The 25,878-nt window shown below is 41.5% G+C and overlaps 1 protein-coding gene across 4 annotated transcripts in view; it reads right to left on the bottom strand.

The window, feature by feature from the left end:
• LOC112235187 (tumor necrosis factor receptor superfamily member 14) overlaps nt 1-20,672 on the bottom strand; it is an 85,458-nt gene extending 64,786 nt beyond the window's left edge. Inside the window, exons 1-13 of one of the 4 annotated variants that reach the window (XR_006079131.1) lie at nt 19,557-20,651; nt 18,900-18,999; nt 18,678-18,803; nt 18,412-18,567; nt 18,180-18,267; nt 17,824-18,046; nt 17,605-17,694; nt 17,403-17,445; nt 16,415-16,525; nt 14,840-15,023; nt 13,656-13,736; nt 13,471-13,534; nt 12,305-12,823 (exon numbers count right to left, since the gene is read on the bottom strand). Coding sequence is in view for 1 of the 4 variants with exons in the window: in XM_042299718.1 (XP_042155652.1) it covers nt 18,412-18,567; nt 18,678-18,803; nt 18,900-18,999; nt 19,557-19,586 (412 nt within the window). In the remaining 3 variants the exon portion in view is untranslated. Of the gene's footprint in view, nt 1-12,304; nt 13,088-13,470; nt 13,535-13,655; nt 13,737-14,839; nt 15,024-16,414; nt 16,526-17,402; nt 17,446-17,604; nt 17,695-17,823; nt 18,047-18,179; nt 18,268-18,411; nt 18,568-18,677; nt 18,804-18,899; nt 19,000-19,556 lie in introns of those variants that run through there. The other 3 variants (XR_006079130.1, XR_006079129.1, XM_042299718.1) reach the window with 3 other exon arrangements.
• Between the last annotated feature and the right edge of the window lie 5,206 nt (nt 20,673-25,878).

Raw genomic sequence — 25,878 nt, 5'->3', positions numbered from 1 at the left:
ATTTCGAACTACTAATTAAAAAAATTAGGTGATAAAATAAAGAAAAAAATAAAGAAAAGAAAAAATATTCTGCTTACGTTCTGTTTTTTCAATGTCCAATGATGTTGGTCCAGCTTTGTACACTCACATGGGCTTCAGCCTTCACTCTGCTTACACATGTCTAATATTTAAACTTATATCGATTCTTCTTTCTACTTCAAAGAGAACTGTATAGGTACTGAGAATCATCAGATGATGGAAAATCTCCAACACTTTGCCCCCACCTACATGTACAGATTAACTCAACTAGCCTGTTCCCCCGCACACTGACTCGGTACTGGTGTCCCCTGTATATAGCCTCATTATTGTTATTCTTATTGTGTTACTTTTATTATTACTTTTTATTTTAGTCTACTTGGTAAATATTTTCTTCTTCTTGAACTGCACTGTTGGTTAAGGGCTTGTAAGTAAGCATTTCACGGTAATGTCTACACTTGTTGTATTCGGCACATGTGACAAATAAAATTTGATTTGATTTGATATATGTAGCCTCTGTCCCCTCTGTCTTTGTCGGTTATTGTTCCCATGACCGTTGGTGGTGTGAGTACCTATGCGTTGGTGCAGCTGTTATGCTGCGTGCTTTATATATTGTGTATTACGGGTATCGCCCGCCATTTTGACACAACTTTGGAAGTATACTTGGGGTCATTGTCCATGTGGAAGACCCATTTGCGACCAAGCTTTAACTTCCTGACTGATGTTTTGAGATGTTGCTTCAATATATCCACATAATTTTCCATCCTCATGATGACATCTATTTTGTGAAGTGCACCAGTCCCTCCTGCAGCAAAGCACCCCCACAACATGATGCTGCCACCCCGTGCTTCACGGTTGGGATGGTGTTCTTCGGTCATTATGGCCAAACAGTTCTATTTTTGTTTCATCAGAACCAGAGGACATTTCTCCAAAAAGTATGATCTTTGTCCCCATGTGCAGTTGCAAACAGTAGTCTGGCTTTTTGTGGCGGTTTTGGAGCTGTGGCTTCTTCCTTGTTGAGCGGCCTTTCAGGTTATGTTGATATAGGACTTGTTTTACTGTGGATATACTTTTGTACCTGTTTCCTCCAGCATCTTCACAAGGTCCTTTGCTGTTATTCTGGGATTGAGTTGCACTTTTCACACAAAAGTACGTTCATCTCTAGGAGACAGGATGCATCTCCTTCCTGAGCGGTATGACGGCTGCGTGGTCCCATGGTGTTTATACTTGCTTACTATTGTTTGTACAGATGAACATGGTCCCTTCAAGTGTTTGGAAATTGCTCCCAAGGATGAACCAGACTTGTGGAGGTCTACATTTTTTCTGAGGTCTTGGCTGATTTCTTTTGATTTTCCCATGATGTCAAGCAAAAATGCACTGAGTTTGAATGTAGTCCTTGAAATACATCCACAGGTACACCTCCAATTGACTCAAATTATGTCAATTAACCTATCAGAAGTTTCTAAAGCCATGACATCATTTTCTGGAATTTTCCAAGCTGTTTAAAGGCACAGTCAACTTAGAGTATGTAAACTTCTGACCCACTGGAATTGTGATACAGTAAATTATAAATGAAATAGTCTGTCTGTAAACAATTGTTGGAAAAATTACTTGTGTCATGCACAAAGTAGATGTCCTGACCGACTTTCCAATACTATAGTTTGTTAACAAGAAATTTGTGGAGTGGTTGAAAAACGAGTTTTAATGACTCCAACCTAAGTGTATGTTAACTTCCGACTTCAACTGTATGTAGCAGCCATAGAGAGAGAACGTGTTTCATCTCTATGATGGCTGTCTCATAGAAAAACTATATTCTTTGAGATGGAACGTTAAAACCTTCTATGTAATAACCAGAGATATTGTAAACTATATTATGAAAATAAAAAACATAACTTTTTTTCTCTCATTTGATCTTGGTAAAAGTACTGGTCTTCTAATATCTAAATTATTATTAAGATAGAAGTCGCCTATCACTGCTTTCTACAATACTATGCTACTGTACTTTCTTGACATTCCAAAAATGCACTTAGTAAACATTTCTTTGATGGTGGTTTATGTAATATTATGTAAGTCTGCTCCTGTGAAGGACTTGCTGGACCCCTCCACACTCCCAGGAAAACCAGGTACCCAGACTTACCAGAGATGGTCTATAATGTTGAAACGGTCTGTAGCAGCATCACAGACTGTCAAACTCAACCTTTCTTGTCTGGTGGGAACCCCACTTTGAATTCAGTTCATAAACTGTGACTTACATTTTTAATTCACATTTAATCACTCTTAGTTGATAATAAATAATGCTTTGTTTTACAGGCCGAAATGACCAGGAATCCAGTCAACGGTCAGAGAGAGAAGATCCACCTGCCTTTAGTTGAGCAGATCCTTCTAGATCTACTAGAGACCATTTAAAGTGTCTACAGGGAGGTTTTCAGACTGGGCCACACCAATCTGTATAACATGATGAACCTTCTCATGTAGTAGGGTCATGTACCATGGTACCTTACCCCCTGTGTCCTCAGCCATGGTGGTACTGGTGAAGTTAGACTTGTTCTGATGACCCTCTCTAGCTGATCCTGGCTAAACCTGCCATTTCCTTTTGTGGAGCCATTCACCTGCAGGCTTCAGTTACATGCAAGAAACATTCAATAACTTTCACTTTATTCACATATTATTTTATTTTTAACCAAACTGTTTGTTTTACTTCTCCGGCACTAAACAAATGTTTATTTCAATGTTTTGTTTTGACATGTTATTACCTATGGGGATATGCTTTATTAATGGAAATTGGAAGGGTTACATTCATTATCATACATTCAGTAAGCTAGCGACATGAGAAAGCCTGTCACCTTACACTGGAGGAAGGGGGCAGATTTAGGGATGACTTTGGGATGATCTGCTGATGCTCTGGCATATGGACACTTCTGATTGTTCTCGGTTGTTAGCACAATGTTTGGCTCAGTGGGGTGTGGACCATATTGGAGGTTGACTGTAGTTGTAGTATTGTAACCCCTCTTTTTAAAGGAGCAGAACATAATGATGTTAGGTGAGGAAATCACTCATCTGTCAGTTTAAAGAGGTGAAGAAAGACCAAGAGATCTCTGTGCTTCAGGAGGAGCTGACAGAACTGACCATTTGTCATAATGAGGATGTGGTCAGAGGTCAGGTAGGAAGTTTGCACTTCTCTGTACTGTATATTTCAGAGTTCTGTGAGAGTATTGTAGATTATGTACTGAATAACAAGTTGTGACATGTGTTAATTTGGTAAGGTTTGATGGGTATACAGCTATTTACTGATTACCACAGCATTGTTCTAACTTTAAGTGTCATCTATCCCTCTATTCCTGACACTAACTACAGTGTAAAAGAGCTATAACTTTAACAGTGCCATCTATCCCTCTACCTTTGAACCATAAAGGTGGACTAACATTTCAACTAAAACAAAATAAAATGAAAAAGAAACAAAAAACAAAGTAAAACCTTGAAACTTCAGTTTAAAAGACTGTTCAAACTAAAACTGATACCAGAACCAACAGAGATCTAGAATTAGACTGTTCAAACTATAACTGACACCAGAACCAACAGAGCACAACACACATCTATAATTAAATATAAAAACCTGTCAAACTAAAGTGAAACTAATGAAAAGCCACATTTATATAAAAAAATAGTGAAAATGCGGCGCTGAAGTAACCTTGGTCACCTCATACTTTTCTGTGTGTTTCTTTGTATTAAAGGTGGAGTTGATAGTGCCGTCTAGCAGAGGAGGTCAGGAATCAGAGGGAGCTGGAGAAGGACGTGCAGGAGAAGAGCCAGCATACAGCCAGGATAGAAGAGAAGATCCACAGGCTGAGAGAGGCCAGCTCTGGATGGGGTCCTGAACATGGAGGGTTCCTAGCCCTTTTGGACAGAGAAGCAACTCAATTTGAGACCAAACACCAAGCCATACAGCATGAGGTTAACTCTTAGTTAACTTGGTCAGAGTTAACAATTAATAATTTGTTATCATTTGAAAATGATATACAGGCTGCATGTAATGTTATGTTCATAAATTTGACCTAAAACTAATCTAATCTTGCATGGTGGCCATGTCTGTGTCATGGAATATGGCCACAAGCAGAGATCTTCAGATATACAGATAATGCTCTGGATAGTGAGGAGGAAGACAATAGAGTATCACTTACTGAACAGATGAGAGAAGTGGAGAGAACCAACGAACCACTGATGAGGGAGTTAGAGGAGGCCAGGAATTATCATGTGATCTCTTTTACTGTGTTCACATGGAGATACAGTATCAAACACAGCTTTCGAGTCTAAACTGGGGGAGGATGAGCCTCAAATCCCAAATCAACCCTTAGCTCTCACCCCTGAGATCTGAAAGGTTTGGATAAGTGTGAACAGTCCTGTCAATTAAAGCTGAAGCTCTTATTGTATGTTTTCCCAATCAATACTGTACTCTGAAGGTACAGTGAGTTCCTTGTGTAGAACTCTGTCCATAAAGGAAGGAGAGCTGATCACTGCTAAAGGCCAGCAGGATGAGTTGAGGCAGCAGCAGAGGACAGGTTGGTCCAGCTATAGGTCATGTCCAGGAAGGTAGTGAAGGATAGGTTGTTCCAGCTACAGGCCATGTCCAGGAAGGTAGTGAAGGATAGGTTGTTCCAGCTACAGGCCATGTCCAGGAAGGTAGTGAAGGATAGGTTGTTCCAGCTACAGGCCATGTCCAGGAAGGTAGTGAAGGACAGGTTGTTCCAGCTACAGGTCATGTCCAGGAAGGTAGTGAAGGATAGGTTTGTCCAGCTAAAGGTATTGTCTAGGAAGGTATGAACATGCTTTGAGTGTGTAGATTAGGCTATATAGCTATCTATGTGAATCAGACCTGGATCAAATATTTGAAATTATATAAATACTTCAGGTGCTCATGATTTAGCTTAACTGGCAGGAGGAGTTTACACTTTTGGGACACTTTGGTTGTTTCCATTGTGCCTAGATCGAGCACACCTAAAGTCCTTTCAAATACACTGTGAATGTAGCTTTCTGGGGCTCCCGAGGGGTGCAGCGGTCTAAGGCACTGCATCTCAGTGCTAGAGGTGTCACTACAGAAACCCTCGTTTGAATCCAGGCTGTGTCACAACCGGCCATGATTGGGATTCCGTAGCGCGGCGCACAATTGGCCCAGCGTCATCTGGGTTTGGCCGGTGTAGGCCGTCATTGTAAATAAGAATTTGTTCTTAACTGACTTGCCTAGTTGAATAAAAGGTTAAAAAAACATCTGTGAACATCCTTTACTTTCAGTTCTCTTGTTTACGTGAAGGTGTGAGGGACTGGTGAGAATGCTGGAGGAGGAGAATGGAACTCGTGATCATCATCATCTGATAACTTTGTTTCTACTCTACACTTCCTCTTCATATTTTCACCTTCATGAACTATGATAGGTAAGGTACACTTCCAACTAAGATAAATAGTTTAATGTCCAAGGGAGAAAGTACCAATGTCCCATGTTATAGGTTCATTAACACATTGTAAATAGATGAGTATTAAAACTGTCACCTGTTATAAAGCAAAGTGCTCTACATTATACTGTTTAGGGAGAGGTAAGGATATATTTCTAAAATATGAATATTTTTGAAGCAAGCATCCTCCATGCATTTCAAATAATAAACACAGCAACTGTGCTTTGTTTTATCCAGTTCTTCACTCACAAGATGTACACCCATTACATTCCTTTACTATGTAACACAGAGATTTACAATAGTCTCAAATTTCCGTTGTCTTTTTTCTGTAGACAGATTTATTGGTGATGTTGAAGTCATTTTTTTACAAAATAAAAACTGTTAAACACTTTTGAGTAAAACCAGTTGATTTATAAAGTACCAGTCTAACTCAACATTTCTATAGCCTATGGGATACCTTCTAGAGCAGGTATTCCCAAACTGAGGTACGCGTACCCCCAGGGGTGCGTATGTGCAATGCTGTCATTTTTTAAATTCACATTTTCAAACAGTACATTAATATTTTCCAAAGGGGATATGCATTTGGGAGAGGTTTTTTTTATCGCCCGAGTAACCTCGTTTCACTGCCAAAAATAAAATTAAACCATCTCGTGTTCAGCGAAGTAACAACACAATGTCAAATACAGGTAGTGTAACGATTGTCGTTGTCGGGAGAAGGAGAGGAGGACCAAAGTGCAGCGTGGTACGTATCCATAATACTTTTAATCCAGAATGACTACACGGACAAAAACAACAAAATGATAAACAAACAGTTATAACAGGTGCAACAAACACTAACCAAAAAATAACTAGTGGGAAAACAGGCTGCCTAAGTATGGTTCTCAATCAGAGACAACGATTGCCAGCTGCCTCTGATTGGGAACCATACCAGGCTAAACACATAGAAATAGAAAACCTAGAATACACAACATAAAATGCCCACCCCAACTCACAACCTGACCAAACTAAAACAGAGACATAAAAAAGGAACTAAGGTCAGGACGTGACAGTACCCGCCCCCAAAGGTGCGGACTCCGGCAGCAAAACCTAAACCCATATGGGAGGGTCTGGGTGAGCATCTTGCAAATATACATAGCATCTGTCTGCGGTGGCGGCCCTGGCACGGGACGTGGACCCCACTCCACCATAGTCTTGGCCCACTTCAGTGGTGCCTTTGGAGCGGCGACCCTTGCCGCCGACCTCGGACTGGGGCCCCTTCCAGCGGGCCCCGAATAGACGGGAGTGAAGTGCGACTCTGGCAGCGCCGGAGTGAAGGGCGGCTCTGGCAGCTCCTGACTGACGGGCGGCTCTGGCAGCTCCTGACTGACGGGCGGCTCTGGCAGCTCCTGTCTGACGGGCGGCTCCTGACTGACGGGCGGCTCTGGCAGCTCCTGTCTGACGGGCAGCTCCTGACTGACGGGCGGCTCTGGCAGCTCCTGACTGACGGGCGGCTCTGGCAGCTCCTGTCTGACGGGCGGCTTTGGCAGCTCCTGTCTGACGGGCGGCTCTGGCAGCTCTTGAGAGACGGGCAGCTCCTGATAGACGGGTGGCTCTGGCAGCTCCGGACAGACGGGCGAACCTGGAGAGAGGAGACGGAGAGACAGCCTGGTGCGTGGGACTGCCACAGGACCCACCAGGCTGGGGAGACCTACAGGAAGCCTGGTGCGTGGAGAAGGCACCGGATGGACCGGGCTGTGGGGAGCACTGGAGCTCTGGTGCGCAGCCTTGGCACCACTCCTCCAGGCTGGATGGCCACTTTAGCCCGGACCCTCCAGAGTGCAGGCACAGGTTGAACCGGGCTGTGGGTGAGCACTGGAGATCTGGTGCATACCACTCGCACCTCTCCCTTAGGCTCAATACCCACATTTGCCAGGCACGGGCGGAGCGCAGGCATAGGACGCACTGCACCCTCCCAGCTATAGCGCACCGAGCTATGAGCACGTACTGGCGACACTGTGCGCTTAACCGCATAACACAGTGCCTGACCAGTACTGTGCTTCTTCCGGTAAGCACGGGAGTTGGCTCAGGTCTATCTCCTGACTCCGCCAATCTCCCCGTGTGTCACCCTGCCTCTCGTGCCTGTTGCGCTGCCTTACCTCATATCGCCGCCGCTCAGCTTTCGCTGCCTCCAGTTCTTCCTTGGGTCAGCGATATTCCCCAGCCTGTGCCCAGGGTCCCTTGCCTTCCAGTATCTTCTCCCAAGTCCAGGAGTCCAGAACCCTCTGCCCCTGGTTACCACGCTACTTGGTCCTTTCTTGGTGGTGGGTAGTTCTGTAACTATTGTCTTCCTCTTCTGATGAAAACAGAGACATAAAAAAGGAACTAAGGCCAGGACGTGACAGGTAGCCTAGTCAAAGAATTGACATCCAATCACATTAACCGTTACTCTCTCGCAGGAAACCTTCACTCTTGCACAGACATTTAGAAACGAAACATGACAGTTAGAAAAGTAAACCACAGGAGTTTAAGTGAGATTAAAGATGACTTTCGAGTAGTAAAAGCAACAGATACCATTAATAAGAAGGGGCTAGAAGCGTCTTATATGGTGACCTACTGAGTGGCTAGGACAGGCAAGCCCCATACTATTGTGGATGACTTAATTCTTCCTGCTGCCGCGGATATGGCTGGGACAATGCTGGGGGAAAAGGCCAAAAAAACTATACAGACAATGCCTTCATCAAACAACACTGTTTCACAACGCATCAGTGACATGGCAGGAGATGTTTTGAAACAATTACTGCTTTGCATACAAGCCAGGGAATTACATGCGTTACAGCTGGATGACTCAACAGACGTGGCGGGCCTGGCACAGCTCCTGGTATATGTCCGTTACATTTATGAGGGGTGAATTAAATAAAAAAATGTAACTCTATGATCAGAGTACTTTTTAAACTCTGTAGAGTGGGACCATATGTTTTCTGGGGTAGTATTAAAATGAACTCTAAGTGTTGATTTAACACTGCAAAATGTATGGTGTAGAGCGCACGTGCCCATGCCAGAATGGGCACATTCTCTATAGGCTACAAGATTATGCCGGAGAAGAAGGTAGACGTTTTATGTTCCTCCAACCGATTGTGTTTTTTGTTTGTTTATTTGCATTGTTTGTAATTCATTGTTTTACTCATTATGTTGCTTCTACCATCTCTTATGACCGAAAATAACTTCTAGACATCAGGACTGCAACTACTCACCACGGACTAGCATAATCCTTCTTTTCCTTTCACGACTCTGACGAGCCCGATGCTAAGGATATACTGGGAAGAGGGGCCGGAGAAAGATGTCCCGAAGAGCGGGTTGCCTGCTGAGAATTTGTAGACGATCAAATAAACCACCACTTCAATCCATTCTGCTCGTAAACGTGCAAGCTTTTGAGAATAAAATCGAAGAGCTACGCAGAAGATTACACTACCAACAGGACATTAAAAACTGTAACATTTTATGCTTCACAGAGTCGTGGCTGAACAACGACAATATCAACATACAGCTGGCTGGTTATACACTGTACCAGCAGGATAGAACAGCGGCGTCTGGTAAGACAAGGGGAGGCGGGCTATGTATTTTTGCAAATAACAGCTGGTGCACAATATTTAAGGAAGTCTTGAGCTATTGCTCACCTGAGGTAGAGTTTCTCATGATAAGCTGTAGACCACACTATCTACCTAGAGAGTTTTCACCTGTATTTTTCGTAGCTGTGTACATACCACCACAGTCAGAGGCTGGCACTAAGACAACATTAAGTGAGCAGTATTCCACCATAAGCAAACAAGAAAACGCTCATCCAGAGGCTGTGCTCCTAGTAGCCGGGAACATTAATGCACGGAAACTTAAATCTGTTTTACCAAATTTCTATTAGCATGATAAATGTGCAACCAGAGGAAAAGAAAACACTGGACCACCTATACTCCACACATAGCTCTCACTCACTCTCCATTTGGCAAATCTGACCATAATTATATCCTCCTGATTCCTGCTTACAAGCAAAAATTAAAGCAGGCAGCACCAGTGACCAGATCAATAAAAAGGTGGTCAGATGAAGCAGATGCTAAGCTACAGGAATGTTTTGCTAGTACAGACTGGAATACGTTTTCCGTTATTCCTCAATTGACATTGAGGAGTACACCACATCAGTTAAGTGCATCGATGACGTCGTCCCCACAGTGACCGTACGTACATACCCCAACCAGAAGCCATTGATTACAGACAGTGTCCACACTGAGCTAAAGGCTAGAGCTGCCGCTTTCAAGGAGCGGGACTCTAACCCGGAAGCTCATAAGGAATCGTTCTACTCCAACCAACGAACCACCAAAAAGGCAAAGCATCAATACAGGACTAAGATCAAATTGTACTACACCAGCTCTGATGCTCGTCGGATGTGGCAGGGCTTGCAAACCATTACAGACTACAAAGGGAAGCAAAGCCGAGAGCTGCCCAGTGACACAAGCCTACCAAAGGAGCTAAACCACTTATATGATGGTTTCGGGGCAAATAACACTGAAACATGCATGAGACCACCAGCTGTTCTGGATGACTGTGTGATCACGCTCTCCGCAGCCAATGTGAGTAAGACCTATAAAACAAGTCAACATTCTCAATGACACATGGTCCAGACGGATTACCAGGACGTGTACTGCGAGCATGAGCTGACCAACTGGCAAGTGTCTTCACTGACATTTTCAACCTCTCCCTGTCCGAGTCTGTAATACCAACATGTTTTAAGCAGACCATCATTGTGCCTGTGCCCAAGAACACTAAGGTAACCTACGTAAATGACTCCCAACCCATGGCACTCACGTCTGTAGCAATGAAGTGCTTTGAAAGGTTGGTCATGGCTCACATTAACAGCTTCATCCCAGAAACCCTAGACCCACTCCTATTTGCATACTGCCCCAACAGATTCACAGATGATGTAATCTCTATTTCCCTCCACATTGCCCTTTCACACCTGGGCAAAAGGAACACCTATGTGAGAATGCTATTCATTGACTACAGCTCAGCTTTCAACACCATAGTGCCCTCAAAGCTCATCAATAAGCTAAGGTCCCTGGGACTAAACAGCTCCCTCTGCAACTGGATCCTGGACTTCCTGACGTGCCGTCCCTGAGGTTGTGAGGGTAGGATCCGCCACGCTGATCCTCAACACAGGGGCCCCTCAGGGGTACGTGCTCAGCCCACTCCCGTACTCCCTGTTCACTCACGACTGCATAGCCAGGCACGACTCCAACACCATCATTTAATTTTGCTGATGACACAACAGTGGTAGGCCTGATCACCGACAATGACGAGACAGCCTATAGGGAGGAGGTCAGAGACCTGGCCGTGTGGTGCCAGGATAACAACATATCCCTCAACATGATCAAGACAAAGGAGATGATTGTGGACTACAGGAAAAAGAGGACCGAGCACGCCCGATTCTCATCATAAAAATAGTCAACGACTCCAGCCACCCTAGTCATAGACTGTTCTCACTGCTACAGCATGGCAAGCGGTACCGGAGGGCCAAGTCTAGGTCCAAGAGGCTTCTCAACAGTTTTACCCCCAAGCCATAAGACTCCTGAACAAGTTATCAAATGGCTACCCGGACTATTTGCATTGTCGTCCCCCCTCACCCCTCTTTTACACTGCTGCTACTCTCTGTTCATCATATATGAATAGCCACTTTAAACGTACCTACATGTACATACTACCTCAATGAGCCCGACTAACCGGTGCCCCCGCACATTGGCTACCAGGACTATCTGCATTGTGTCCCGCCACCCGCCAATCCATCCTTTACGCTACTGCTACTCTCTGTTTATCATATATGCATAGTCACTTTAACCATATCTACATGTACATACTACCTCAATTAGCCCGACTAACCGGTTCCTGTATATAGCCTTTATTTCTTTACTCATCTATTGTTCACCTAATACCTATTTTTTACATAAAAATCGCACTGTTGGTTAAGGCCTGTTAGTAAGCATTTCACTGTAAGGTCTGTATTCGGCGCACGTGACAAGAAACTTAGATTTGATGTGATTCTGGCGGAACCCCCAAAAAATATGAAGGGAAGCCTGTTTGGATTTGTCCTTCGGTGGATAGCTAGCTCGTTAAAATCAGCCCTTTCCTAAATTAGTCATGGATGGAGATAAGGATTTAGACTTGTGGTTTTACCTAATTCTCTGTAATGGCCAATGATTATAATGGTGATTCTGATCCAACCATTAATTCATACATCATGCCTCTGGGCTGAGAGGATGGAAGATGTAGCAGGCTATACCCACCTAGCAAAATGCGTCAGGCCTGAGAGGATGGAAGATGTAGCAGGCTATACCCACCTAGCAAAATGCCTCTGGCCTGAGAGGATGGAAGATGTAGCAAGCTATACCCACCTAGCAAAATGTAGATGAAAAGACGACTGTGCCCGATGTCCAATCTCCGTTTGGTTTTGGTTGAAAGTTTCAACGACTTGAAAACAACTTAATTTCAACGTACTTGCAGCCTATACACATGAACTCAGTATAAAAAAATTGGTCTATGGACATTTTATTAACATCCCACATCACTCCAGTATTTACACACAGTATTTCTGTACAACATTAGTGCTAATTGTCTTTATTCCACTAATGAAGAAGACTGACTCAAATCATCATCTGCTCATATTTCAAACATCCATCGTGAAAAAGGATACATGTATTATTAAATACCTTAACATTAAGTTAATTTTTTCCATTACATTTGAACAATTCCATTTTGATATTTCATATAACATGTAGTAATCGTCATTATTTATGCAACCAACTGACTTTTTTTTTTTTTTTTTTTTTTTTTTTTTTTTACAATTATATTGTTTGCAAACAATGGAGTAAAACAAGTGTCGAATATTGCATCATATTCTTACTCTTTTAATCAATGGCATCAACATATTGCTATACTAATCAACCCAATGACCGACCAATCAACATTCTTGCAAAACTAATGAACAGAAATGTGCAAAAGGAACATATATTTTGGTCCATCTTAGAATCAAAAACGGTATAAATTTAGCATATCTTCCTCTGTGTGAAAATGATGGATGTTTAGTATCACCTTTGAACCAATCCAGTGCATTTTTGTTAAAAACATTTATTTTTATTTTTTATCATTAATAAGTCAAAGGATTCAACTAATGAAAACTGAAACAAATAAAATGGATCAAACAGATCAATCCCACTTTTCAAGCCTGTTGAATGTGTTTGGTGTTGGTGTGGTAAACACCATCCTCTGGCTCTACCAGGGGAACGCTTCAGGTGGTCTCCCACAGCTCTGTATGTCATGTTCTGTGGCCTTGCTGTTCCATTTCTTGACTGCCAGTGCAACACAGAAATAAACATATTTAGTCATGTTATGTATATACAACACTCAATGTAATAGATATGTAGCATCTTACATATCTATTACTTTGAAGGCACTTAAAGGTGACTCCTGTCATCCGATCACTCCAAGCTGCGTTAGGTCTGGATTCACGAAAGTCCCATTGTGCTCGCATTAGGTTCAGATCTGCCAGGATGGGCATTGTGTTCAGAATTTGACAAAGTCTGGATGCAATCAGGCCACCAAATATGTATAAGCTATGTAAAAGAGATGGCGTGAATGAGTGGGGAAAAGTACACGCTACACAAATTACTTTCAGAATAACAAAGAACAAATGTGGGTTCCTGAGAGGAAATCAACTGTCAAAAGGAGAGAGAAACTACATGAATCAGTGGACAATTTTTCACTAATGTAAATGAACATTTAACACTTTTTGGTTACTACATGATTCCATATGTGTTATTTCATAGTTTTGATATCTTCACGATTATTCTACAATGTAGAAAATAGTACAAATAAAGAAAAACCCTTGAATGAGTAGGTGTGTCCAAACTTTTGACTGGTACTGTAGATGATGGAACATACTTGCTTTTGCTTACGTGATACAAATATGTACCATCTAAACCATGTGACCTCTCACCTCTCTGGCTGTTGAAGTGTCTCACTGTGCTCCACCCTCGTTGGGTCCTCAGAGGAGAGGAAGGCTGGGAAGGGATGAAAGGATAAATGGATCAATCATTCAACAAGTCAGTAAAATAAAGGGAGTGTTGATTAGCTTAAATATCCATCTCCCACCCATGGAGAGACCTATATTCTGTATCTTACCCTCCAGACAGTCTCAGGGGTAACGAGGCGGCTTGCCTCATTCCTGGTCAGCTGACATGGCAGGGGGTGAGCGAATCATCACTGGTTCATACACACACAGGACAAGGACAATAAGCCTAGTTAATACAACACTACTACAGAGAGAAATAGCAATGGCGTCTTTTTGTAGGCATTAACTCCACCATGGTTCATTGGAGAAAGCCTATGGGGAAATGAATGCCGTTTTGGTAGGGTTTTGGATGAGTGTAGAAAGTAAGGTCTGTGGTAAACACAGGCTTAGGAGTTTTGTTCTATGAGATAATCATCAGCTAACGTCACTTTTTGTGAATTTCTAAGTATTTATGTCACCATAAGAAGCACATAAATGCTTCATAATTCATCAAATTATCCCATAGAACAAAACATATAAGATTTCCTAAGCCTGTTTTAACCTCAGACCTTATTTTACACGTTTATCCTAAAACCCTATTTCTTCCCCATAGGAATGTCTGAACAAACCAGAGGTAACTTAGTTCAGTTTTTAGGACTACAATCTGGTGAGCTCTATAACATGCCCTCTTACCTGCCCGTGGTAAGCTGAATTAAGGTGAGGATTTTAAATAAATATAAAACTTCAGTCTCACAGAGAACACTATGTTCATATTTGTAGTGTATAACAAGAGGCTTTCCAGCTCTGAGTCTGGGTTTGATTATGATAATTCTATCTCTTACCTATCCACCTATCTGGGTTTGATTATGATACTGCTATCTCTTACCTATTTTTAAAATTTTACCTTTATTTTACTAGGCAAGAACAAATTCTTATTTTCAATGACGGCCTAGGAACAGTGGGTGAACTGCCTGTTCAGGGGCAGAATGACAGATCTTGTACCTTGTCAGCTCAGGGATTTGAACTTGCAACCTTTCGGTTACTAGTCCGCTGCTCTAACCACTAGGCTACCCTACCTATCCATCTCTGAGTCTGGGTTTGATTATGATAATGCTATCTCTTACCTATCCATCTCTGAGTCTGGGTTTGATTATGATAATGCCATCTCTTACCTATCCATCTCTGAGTCTGGGTTTGATTATGATAATGCCATCTCTTACCTATCCATCTCTGAGTCTGGGTTTGATTATGATAATGCTATCTCTTACCTATCCATCTCTGAGTCTGGGTTTGATTATAATATGCTATCTCTTACCTATCCATCTGTTTCTGGGTTTGCTCCTGATTTCTGGACCACTGAAGCAGACTGGGATGTTACTGCCTGGGAGGTTACTGTCTGCCCTTTGACCTCTTGAGGAGGATCCAATGTCATCAAGCGGCTTTGTTTCTTCATCAGACAGTGGAGTCATAAGTGAGAGCAGCTCCTTGGTCTGCCATTCCTGAGGGAGAGAAACACAAGACTGATAACAAGGCAGCCACAGCCTACTGTAGGGGTGCATCTCAATAGTCTACAGTGGCTTCCTCTATCTCCTTTCTTTCATGGTCATTGATCTGAACAGGAGACAGGTGAAAGCATTATGGTATTTGTTTTCCCCTGTCCAGTTCTGTTAGATCAGGAGGGCAGTAAGGCATGGTGGGACAGGTGGAGCAGGTTCTGCATGTGTTATATGACTAGGAAAGTCCCTGCAGTATTTTTGCAGTTTTTTTTATGAAACAGGCAGAGAATTGAAAGTAGCCAAGGTTTGCAGGTTTAGATTTACATTCTGTTTACCATCTGTCTGAGTAGTCTGACAAATTCATCATTATAATACTGCTAAACTGCAAATAGTTGTATTGGTGTTAGATTAATTTAACTAAACCCATTTGTCCATTGATTGTAGAGACAAAAACAGGAAGAGAGGGGTTTAGAGTGAAACTGCCATGTACAGTTGTATACAGGGAATGTTAGGGACGTTTTTAAAAGTCCATTCCTCTTTTATTTGTTCAGTTTGATTTGTTCAGTTCCATGAGTTTGCATCTAGTTGTAGGTTACAACTATGTGTTTTGTGGGGGATGTTAAAAGACTATCAACTGTAAATGATAAGTCTACAGTCATTCAGTAAAAAGGTGCTTTTGGGTGAATGCGTTTCCCTCAGAACTGTGGAGAGAAGTGTATTTACTTGCTGGTAGTAGAACCGGATTCACAAGGGACATAAAGAAGTGATACTATCGAGGCTACATTTCTTGAAACAACTCAGCAGAACGTTTTTGAATTCATGCATATTGTGCAGTTGAAAGTCATGCTGACAACCACCTTAATCATTAGTACAATTTGTATTCTAATGTTGTATCATGCAGGTGACATGTCTGGGTTCAGTGTATCATGCAGGTGACATGTCTGGGTTCAGTGTATCATGCAGGTGACATGTCTGGGTTCAGTGTATCATGCAGGTGACATGTCTGGGTTCAGTGTATCATGCAGGTGACATGTCTGGGTTCAGTGTATCATGCAGGTGACATGTCTGGGTTCAGTGTATCATGCAGGTGACATGTCTGGGTTCAGTGTATCATGCAGGCACCACGTCTGGGTTCAGTGGCCTTTTAGTGTTGTCCTTGTCCTTTCCCCAGAGTTCCCAGTTTACCACAAGTTCAACTGTTTAACAGACACAATCACTGAGATGTCTTATGGTTAAAAGCAGGGCTTGAATTGAGGGGGTATGTGAGGATATAGGACTAACTATTGTTATAGAAATGGGAAAAAAGCATATGCTACCCCTTGTTTGCTAAGCCTTAGTAAAAACAACAGTCCATATTATATAAAGCGATAAAGTCTTTAACAATGATGAATTACGTGATTATTTCTGCATAGTCCACTAGACGATCGAAGGTCTTGCTCACACTCAACATGGGTTCTTGGTAGTCCTAAGTCTCCGCAATTTAGAATAGTAGTGGTCGGCTATGCCTATAGAAAAAGACCAAAAAGATAGAATCGGTACAGAAGCGATATTCATAGACCAAAGAGTTTAACAGATTTTTATCCAGGATAATCGCATTAAATCAGGCTATTCATTTCAGTGCATCTGAGTTCTTATGCGTAACCTATAGCCTAAACGGAACCAAAAACACCCCTGCCTATGTTGATCAGAGATCATGATAAAGCCTGCACATTTCAGCTATATTTCTCATTGATTTAGCCCACTAGCGCCTACAGATTGGATACACATGAAGCCCTACAGGTTCTCTGAAACAATAGCCTGACTAGGATCCTTTGACTCCTCCCCCGCGCCATATGTGTTCCCAATTACGCTAAATGTTGTCCTATTAATAAGCTTTGAATGTTTTCCTATTCATTTGCATTGGTTAACCGGTGTCAGAGGAAGGCCCTAAAAATGGTCAAGGACTCCAGCCACCCCAGTTATAGACTGTTCTCTCTGCTCCCGCACGGCAAGCGGTACCGGAGCTCCAAGTCTAGGTCCAAAAGGCTAATGAACAGCTTCTACACCCAAACCGTAAGACTCCTGAACAGCTAATCAAATGGCTACCCGGACTATCTGCATTGTCAACCCAATATTATTAATCAACCAGGTTGTCACCGAAATAATTATAATATAATTAGTAGCCTTTTCATTTTCTTTCATTGCTGCCAATATTGTTTTCTGTTTGTTTTCACTTAATACTTTGGGATACTAGTGCACAAAAAACACTGACAAATAGTGTTTTACTCCAATCTGGCAAACCTCATAAAATCTTCCTTAGCAACAGTAATATGCCAGAAGCCAACTTCAAGAAACAATTGAATGTAGATCACATTTACCACAGTGTACAGAATCTGGACTTACCTCAGGTAGCATTTGTAATGATGAGTGCGGTCAGAGCTTGAATCTGTGGGAGAATAAACCAGTAATGAACAAGGACCGTGTGAAAGTAAAGCTATAGTTTCATAGCACTTTGATCATATCTTAGTTGTCATCATTGCATTGATAATATGAAGTAATAGAGCTTACACCTTTAGTCATACGGCTGAAGTTCTTGACATCTCACCATTTACAAAACTAACACCTGCAAGATGCTGTACTTTCTTCTGTTTCATTGTACTACATTGCTTGGTGTTTCCTCTAAATCTGATGATGCCTAATAGAAGGAAACATATTACTCAATAAAACATTTCTAGTTCAGCCCAGAGTAAGTAGAGCAATAATATCATCTGCTCAGCTAACCTTAGGACAGTGACTGTTCAACATGTAGATTATATCAACATACCTCTACAGCATTTACTGTCACTGGAGAAAAAGTCACTGTTGTTGGACTTCTTTCCTTCCTTAGAATTACAAATCTTATTATTATTATTATTATTGCTATTAGGACTGATGCCACAACAACACCAATGATGATTCCAGGTTCTATTCGTGAGGATTGTGGTCCACATTCAGAATTGGACAAATGAGTTCCTGGTCTTAGTTCTTGAAGACCTAAGGATTTACACCTGTAACACATAATATAACAGTCTGCGACAGCAATTTGATCATTCAACTTTCCATGACATTGTATATTTTTACTGTAGTATATTGTATTATTTATCCTACACTTTTGATTTATGTGAACATATGTGAACTTACTGTGTGTGTGGCTGGCAGGATGGTAATGATCCATCTGAATAAGTATCACCAGTGCAGTCAGCACACACAGTATCTGTAGACGTTGTTCCTGCAGAAATATATAATTGCATTTAGTTTTTCCCTACTAATTATATTCCATTAACTGTTAATGATTATTCACACTAAAGTTACCAACTTGACTAAATTGAATTATGACAACACAATGAGTATTATGATGAGACAGAAGACCAACCTGTGTGGCTGATGTATTGACCAGGTTTACAGCTGCTGTGTCTCTGGGCTGCTCTACAACCATCCTTAGTTGGGTCTAGACAGTAGAACCCCTCCAGTGTCTCACAGACAGTGTCTGATGAAGGTGTACATGGCTGCTTTACCTTCAAAGCCAAACCTGAGAGAAAACATGGCATCTATTATCTGATGCATATAAAAGCATAACAGCATAGAACATATCAGTGTTTGTGTCTGGGTTTCAGTACAGACACACAGGACCACTCTTACCTGGATCACAGTTGATACACACTTTGCATTTTATGAGACCATTGGGCTCATCAAGGAATGTAGAATCAACACAGGGCACACAGCTGGTACTGGTGAATTCAGTACAATGCTTATGTACATGATTTCCTGGTGAAGAGAGAATCACAATGTCATGTTTTTCTGTTAGTGTTGATGATGTATTAACGTCTGGTGATTCATATGATGTAAAGAGAGGGTCCTTACCTGGTGAACACATGGGACAACATTCATCCCCTATTCTGTACTCAGCTCTACCACATGCAATACAGCATCTGATGCATTCAAGCACAAATATAATAGTTATCTGGAAGTAGAGAAAATGTCAGAAAACAAATCACAAAAATGTAAACTGATGGTATGTATTCATAAAACATACAGAAATATTCACATTTCAAAAACAATGATAGTAATTATGTGGGACCATTTTAAAGAGTATTTTGTGAGTGAGTGTGGTGGCACCCCCTGGTGTGTTTTTATTTAGTCTTTAAAGGTGTGACACCAAACCCAATCTAGGTCAGTAATTCCCTAACTCGGTTTTGGGGACCCAAATGGGTGAAAGTTTTGGTTGTCGCCCTAGCACTACACAGCTGACTCAAATAATCACAGCTTGATGAGGAGTTCATTATTTGAATCAACTGTGTAGTGCTAGGGAAAAAAAACTAAATGTTAGGGTTCCCAGGACTGAGTTTGGGAAACGCTGACCTAGTGAAAATGTACATCTCTCCACCACGTTTTTTTCTATCATTAAAATGGACAGAACGATTAGGCTAATAATAACTCTGATTTATATTTCATAGGGGAAATATTTACATTGATAATTGTTTTTAAACATGCCAAATAAATCAGAAAAGTTTCACTCACAGTCCATATCAAGGTTTCAAACGGTGCCATTGTTCCTCAATCCTCTCCAACTCACTGGAGCACCCACACACTGGATTTGAGACGTTACTAGGAGTTTTGAAGTATCGAGATGAACTGACCTGTTGAATTCATGTGTTTTAGTATATGTAAATATAATTTTTCAATTAGTAAATGATGATATCTTACTGAATTGAATCACTGAAGAAAAAATGAATAAGCTAGTTATCTTCTTTGAGTAGTATGAAACAGAATTAGTCATGTAGTTATTAGAGAAAGTTGCCATCTTTGACACTTGATACAGATACGACCAGGAAGGTATTATTGTTGCAGGTTAGGAGAGCATTTCCGCCAACGCCTTTCCTAACCTTAACCTAACTCTCCTAACCTGCAGCATATAACATCAGTAGTACACTATAGTACAGAGATTCCCAACCTTTACTGTACCAGTGACTGAAGAAACATGGTCTTCCTCCTTTTTTAACCAGCTCATGTTTAAAACAAATACATGTTAAAACACCACTGGAGTCTGGAGATACAACTCATCACTATAACTGGGCCTCCGAGTCTGTTTTATCCCTGTTGCGCTGTCTGTCTCTGCATCTCTGCTGTCACTGTCCCTCTGTCTGTGATTTACCTAGTTCTGATCTGTCACAGTCTGTCAGCCTGTCTGTGATTCTCCTCAGTTGTCTGTCTGTCTGTGATTCTCCTTGTTCTGATCTGTCACAGTCTGTCAGCCTTTCTGTCTGTGATTCTCCTCAGTTGTCTTGTTCTGATCTGTCAATCTGTCTGTAACTTTGTCGTCAGTCTGTCAGCCTGTCTGTCTCTTCTTGTTCTCCTCTGCTGTCTGTCTGTCTGTCTGTCTCTTCTTGTTCTCCTCTGTCTGTCTGTCTGTGTCTGTCTGCCCTCCCTACCCTTTTGTCAGCAGGTGTCACAGCAGTTCTTCTCTGTCACCCTGTCAATGACATCATCTGTATCCAGGACCATAAGGATTTCCTTTTCAGTTGCCATCAGAATAAATGCTTCCAAGAGATCGTAGGATAGGGTGCTCCTGAGTCGATGTTTTATGAATTGGAGAGTTGAGAAAAGAGGTCAACCGATAAAATCAATTTAGCCTCAAGTAGATAATGAATGTTCAATTTGGTTTAAAAATGCAAAAACAGTGTTGGAGAAGAACGTAAAAGTGCAATATGTGCTATGTAAGAAAGCTAACGTTTCAGTTCCTTGCTCAGAACATGAGAACATATGAAAGCTGGTGGTTCCTTTTAACATGAGTCTTCAATATTCCCAGGTAAGAAGTTTTAGGTTGTAGTTATTATAGGACTATTTCCCTCTATACCATTTGTATTTCATTAACCTTTGACTATTGGATGTTCTTATAGGCACTTTAATATTGCCAGTGTAACAGTATAGCTTCCGTCCCTCTACTCGCTCCTCCCTGGGCTCGAACCAGCAACACAACGACCACAGCCACCACATCGAAGCAGCGTTACCCATGCAGAGCAAGGGAAACAACCACCCCAAGGCTCAGAGGGAGTGAAGTTTGAAATGCTATTAGCGCGCGCTAACTAGCCAGCCATTTCACTTCGGTCACACCAGCCTCATCTGGTAGTTGATAGGTTTGAAGTCATAAACAGCGCAATGCTTGACGAATGTTTACGCGCCTGCTTCTGCCTACCACCGCTCAGTCAGATACTTAGATACTTGTATACTTGTATGTTCAGTCAGATTATATGCAACACAGCACACGCTAGATAATATCTAGTAATATCATCAACCATGTGTAGTTAACTAGTGATTATGATTGTTTTTTATAAGATAAGTTTAATGCTAGCTTGCAACTTACCTTGGCTTACTGCATTTGCATAATAGGCAGTCAGTCTTGTGGAGTGCAACGAGAGAGAGGCAGGTCGTTATTGCGTTGGAGTAGTTAACTGTAAGGTTGCAAGGTTGAATCCCCGAGCTGACAAGGTGAAACTCTGTCCTTCTGCCCCTGAACGAGGCAGTTAACCCAACGTTCCTAGGCCGTCATTGAAAATAAGAATGTGTTCTTAACTGACTTGCCTAGTTAAATAAAGATTAAATAAAGGTGTAAAAAAATGTATATATATATCGGCAAATCTGCGCCCAAAAATACCGATCTCCGATTGTTATGAAAACTTGAAATCGGCCCTAATTAATTGGCCATTCCAATTAATCGGTCAACCTCTAGTTGAGAAGCTCCTCTCACAGGCTACCTGGGTGACACAAACGGTGAATAGGAACTTGTACCCCAGGCCTATAACATGGTAAGCATCTGTCAACAAGATGTACCACCGTAGAAGTTGATAACAACATACAGCACAGTTCTTACATGTTGAACAACTTGTATTCATCATCTCCACGTATTCTTCATCAGGTCCATCTGCAGGTATCTCTCACAGTCCTGGTTGTGTACTTCTCCACTGCTGATGTTTTCAGTCTCTCCCCTTGACTGGCAAGACTAGTCAACTCACACTGCAAAGTGCTGACAGCTGCTTGACTGTCAAACTTAAGCAAGAGTTTGCTTAGTTTTGCAAGTGATGTCTGGGCATCATATTGTATCTCTGAGAACCTGCTGGGGTCCAGATGAGTAAAGTCTGTGTACAACATGCCTGGTGTCAGCAAGCGCTGACAGATGCTCTCAGTGACTGTATCCATGATGACAGAGTGCACCTCAGTCTTGTAGACCCTCTCTGTATCCCTATCATGGTATCATGGCATGGTCTCCTTTTCTTTGTTCTCTTCTGAGGCATCTCAGCTTGCACTTCCAGTTCGTTGTCTTCATCCTGTTCTTGCAGCTTGTCAGTGGACCACTGCATGAAGCTGTTTGCAGCCCTCTCCACATCAAGTACCTCACATTCCTTTGCAGAGCCTCTTGTGTTCCCAATACCATCCCTCTGTCAGGATGTCCACGCCACTGGTTTGAAGGTACGTGGAGAGAGGGGACGTATTCTCAAATATAGACAGAACTGTTTGGGCAGTGAAGATTGTGTTGTACCTTGAGCAGAGACTCTGTTAATGCTCTGGACTTGACACGTACAGTTGGCCTTTGACCTGCCATCTCTTCAATAGCCATCAAGGTGAGAATTACATCCACAAACAGAGCATTTTGTAGGTCGCCAAAGAATACGAAGACCTTCTTCAGAGCAGCATCCTTGGCCCAACAGCGTGTTTCTCCTATAGGAGAGAGACGTCTGTGGCGAGTGTCCAGGCTCCTTTTTCCACACATTGATTCTTTGGTAGGACTCTGGAATGAACACTGCCAGGTTATTTAGTAGAGAGAACAGACATAACTACTCCTATTGTGTCTATCATCACAAGAGTCAGGACGTGTGTGTAACACCTCATGTACTTGGTTGGGAGAGTGTGAGGATAGCAAGGCAGAGAAACCATTGTACTGGTCTTGTATGTTTGCAGCTCCATCAGTAGCATTACCAATACATTTACATATGCCAGTTGAAGTGTTTCAATGAATTTGAGATGACAGCAGGTGCAGGCACTTAACTGAAAAATGTAAATATTTCCTCAATATAAGGTAACATTTCTTCCTTGTATGATCTAAATTGATATTGTTTTATGATCATACCCTCTATCTTTTCATATTTGTAGAAATGGCAGTGTTTGTCAATTTCTCCCTTTAAAATTATTTATAAAACAGAAAATGGACAGTTGAACGGATAACAAATCAACAGAGGTAAGAATATGTTGAAGGTTAGAGCTGCATTGGGTGCAGATGACTATACCTCTCACTTGTGTGTGTGTGAGTCTGCAGGTATACTGACCAGGAGGTACACAAAGGTATTGTACAATTGGTATGTTATGCAGATCACATAATCTACAGTTAATTTTGGTTTCTCTCTAAAATTCACATTTACCACAAAAACCAAGGTATGAATACTGCCATTCCCACGTTTCTTTTAAACATCTGTATAATTGCAATTTTTGCGATTCACACACTTCACTCTCCCTACAACTCTGATGAATACAACAGGAAACCTGTTAGATCACCATGCATTGCAAAATCATTCTGGCTATTGATACGGAGAACATCAACACTAACATCAACACGATAGAGGATATATTCATTGGACTTGGGGCTCGGATCGGAATTTTACTCATCTTTGGATTTTTAAATTGTGCTTTGCCACTAAAATCATAAACACTGGCAACTGAAATATTGTGTTCTTGTTGTTATTGTTCTGTGTATTATTATTAATAATTGGGGATGGAAGAGTTAAAGATTGTACCCCAAAACGTTATTCGAGGATCGATTAAAAGGGGTTCTTTGAAGAATTTATAGAAGTTCTCCACAGTTTCAATTTGAAGAACCCCTAAAGGATCCTCCAGCAATCTTTTATTATTAGAGTGTACAGCACAGCCAGGCCAATTCAGGGCTTCTGACGTAAGATATATTATTTAGTCCGTTTTTGTTTGTTGTTGCAAACAAGCAACATTTTAATTATTTTTCATTAAAAATTAGAAGGCCATTATTTTTTTCAGTTATTGCACGGTACATGTTAAGTAGGCTATTTCTACATATACACACATCATCTGTATCTTACCCCGTCTTGGTTCGCAGTTGAACTATTTTACTTTCACTCTGACTTTCCAAATAACGTTGAGAAAAGTGGGAGGCAACCTACTGATAATCCACTATACAGTTTAAATGGATAATCCACCCCAGAAATACAAATCAATTTGGTGAAAGCCTATGTTCTATCAGTTGGTAAAATACATTTCTCCTCATGATTTAACTTGTAAATGGTCCGCCTGTGAAAATCTGGACATCGTGTATGAACGCATCATAACTAGGCTATAGAATTATTGTCACTGGAGATACAGGATTTCACATTTCATAACGCTTTCAAAACAATGACCTACACTCCAGATCGACAAATCAGCCAATATATAGAATGGCCACGCATCCTTCCGTTTATATTGTCAAGACAAATATAGACTTCGCTTAGATGTGCTCAATCTAAACAGTGTACTAAACGAATAACCTCCATTTCTTCTTCAAGTACCATGTCACAATGTGTCGTGTCTGTAGGACTGCAAACTAATATTGGATTTAAATACCCATTAGGGTAATCAAAAGGGATGTTTATTCTGAGTGGATATTAGCCCCTTGGTGAATCAACTATCAATGTATTGTAATGACCCTATGTTTGAGTTCTTGTTTTTAAAGAACATTTAACCTGCAGTTTAATTTGATGAAATTGTTTCTGTAATCCCCACTGTTGTCATGTACTTGTAACCGTAATAAAATAAAACACGAAATACAAACAATAATGCTGCAATGTCGCAGTAAGGCATACACATTTAGGACTGATCTTAGAATGATGAAATGCATGTTAATTCTCATTCACTCTGATTGGCCCCCTCAAACACCATTGTTTAGATTTACATAATTTAAGAAGATATATGTGGTAGTCTAACACCCATATAAATAGAATGAATATAATGGGCTTGGAACCTCTAACCCTGGCAATTCATTCTATTCTATGTAACAACCACTCTATGACATCAGCAGCCATAGAAATAGAACCTGTGTCATCTCTATGATGGCATCTCTATGATGGCATCTCTATGATGGCATCTCTATGATGGCATCTCTATGATGGCATCTCTATGATGGCAGTCTCATAGAAAAACTGTATTCTTTGAGATGGAATGTTAAAACCTTCTATGTAATAACCATAGAGATATATGATCTTGGTAAAATGTAAACATAAGCCCAGGTCATCTAATCTAAATTATTATTAGGATAGGCGACTTCTATCACTCCATTCTACAATAATATGCTACACAAACTTTCTTAACATCCACAAAATACAGTCAGTAAACATTTCCTGTTGGTGGTTTATAACCGATGTGAAACGGCTAGCTAGTTAGCGGTGGTGCACGCTAATAGCGTTTCAATCGGTGACGTCACTTGCTCTGAGGCCTTGAAGTAGTTGTTCTCTCCGCAGGTTTTGTGGCTCGATGGTCACCTAACGATGCTTCGTGAGGTGGCTGTTGTTGATGTGTGCAGAGGGTCCCTGGTTCGAGGCGAGGAGAGGGACGGAAGCTATACTGTTACATAATGTTAAGTAAGTCTGGTCCTGGGAAGGACTTGCTGGACCCCTCTACACTCCCAGGAAAACCAGGTACCCAGCATCATATTGGAGGTCAGTATTGACTGTAGTTGTAGTATTATAACCCCTCTTTTTAAAGGAGCAGAACATGCTGATGTTAGGTGAGGAAATCTCTCACCTGGCAGTTTGAAGAGGTGAAGAAAACCAAGAGATCTCTGTTCTTCAGG

The sequence above is a fragment of the Oncorhynchus tshawytscha genome, linkage group LG16, assembly GCF_018296145.1.
Source record: "Oncorhynchus tshawytscha isolate Ot180627B linkage group LG16, Otsh_v2.0, whole genome shotgun sequence".
NCBI classification, from domain to species: Eukaryota; Metazoa; Chordata; class Actinopteri; order Salmoniformes; family Salmonidae; genus Oncorhynchus; species Oncorhynchus tshawytscha.
Note: the sequence above shows the minus strand (reverse complement) of the source record. Positions and strands in the feature narration are given on the sequence as shown.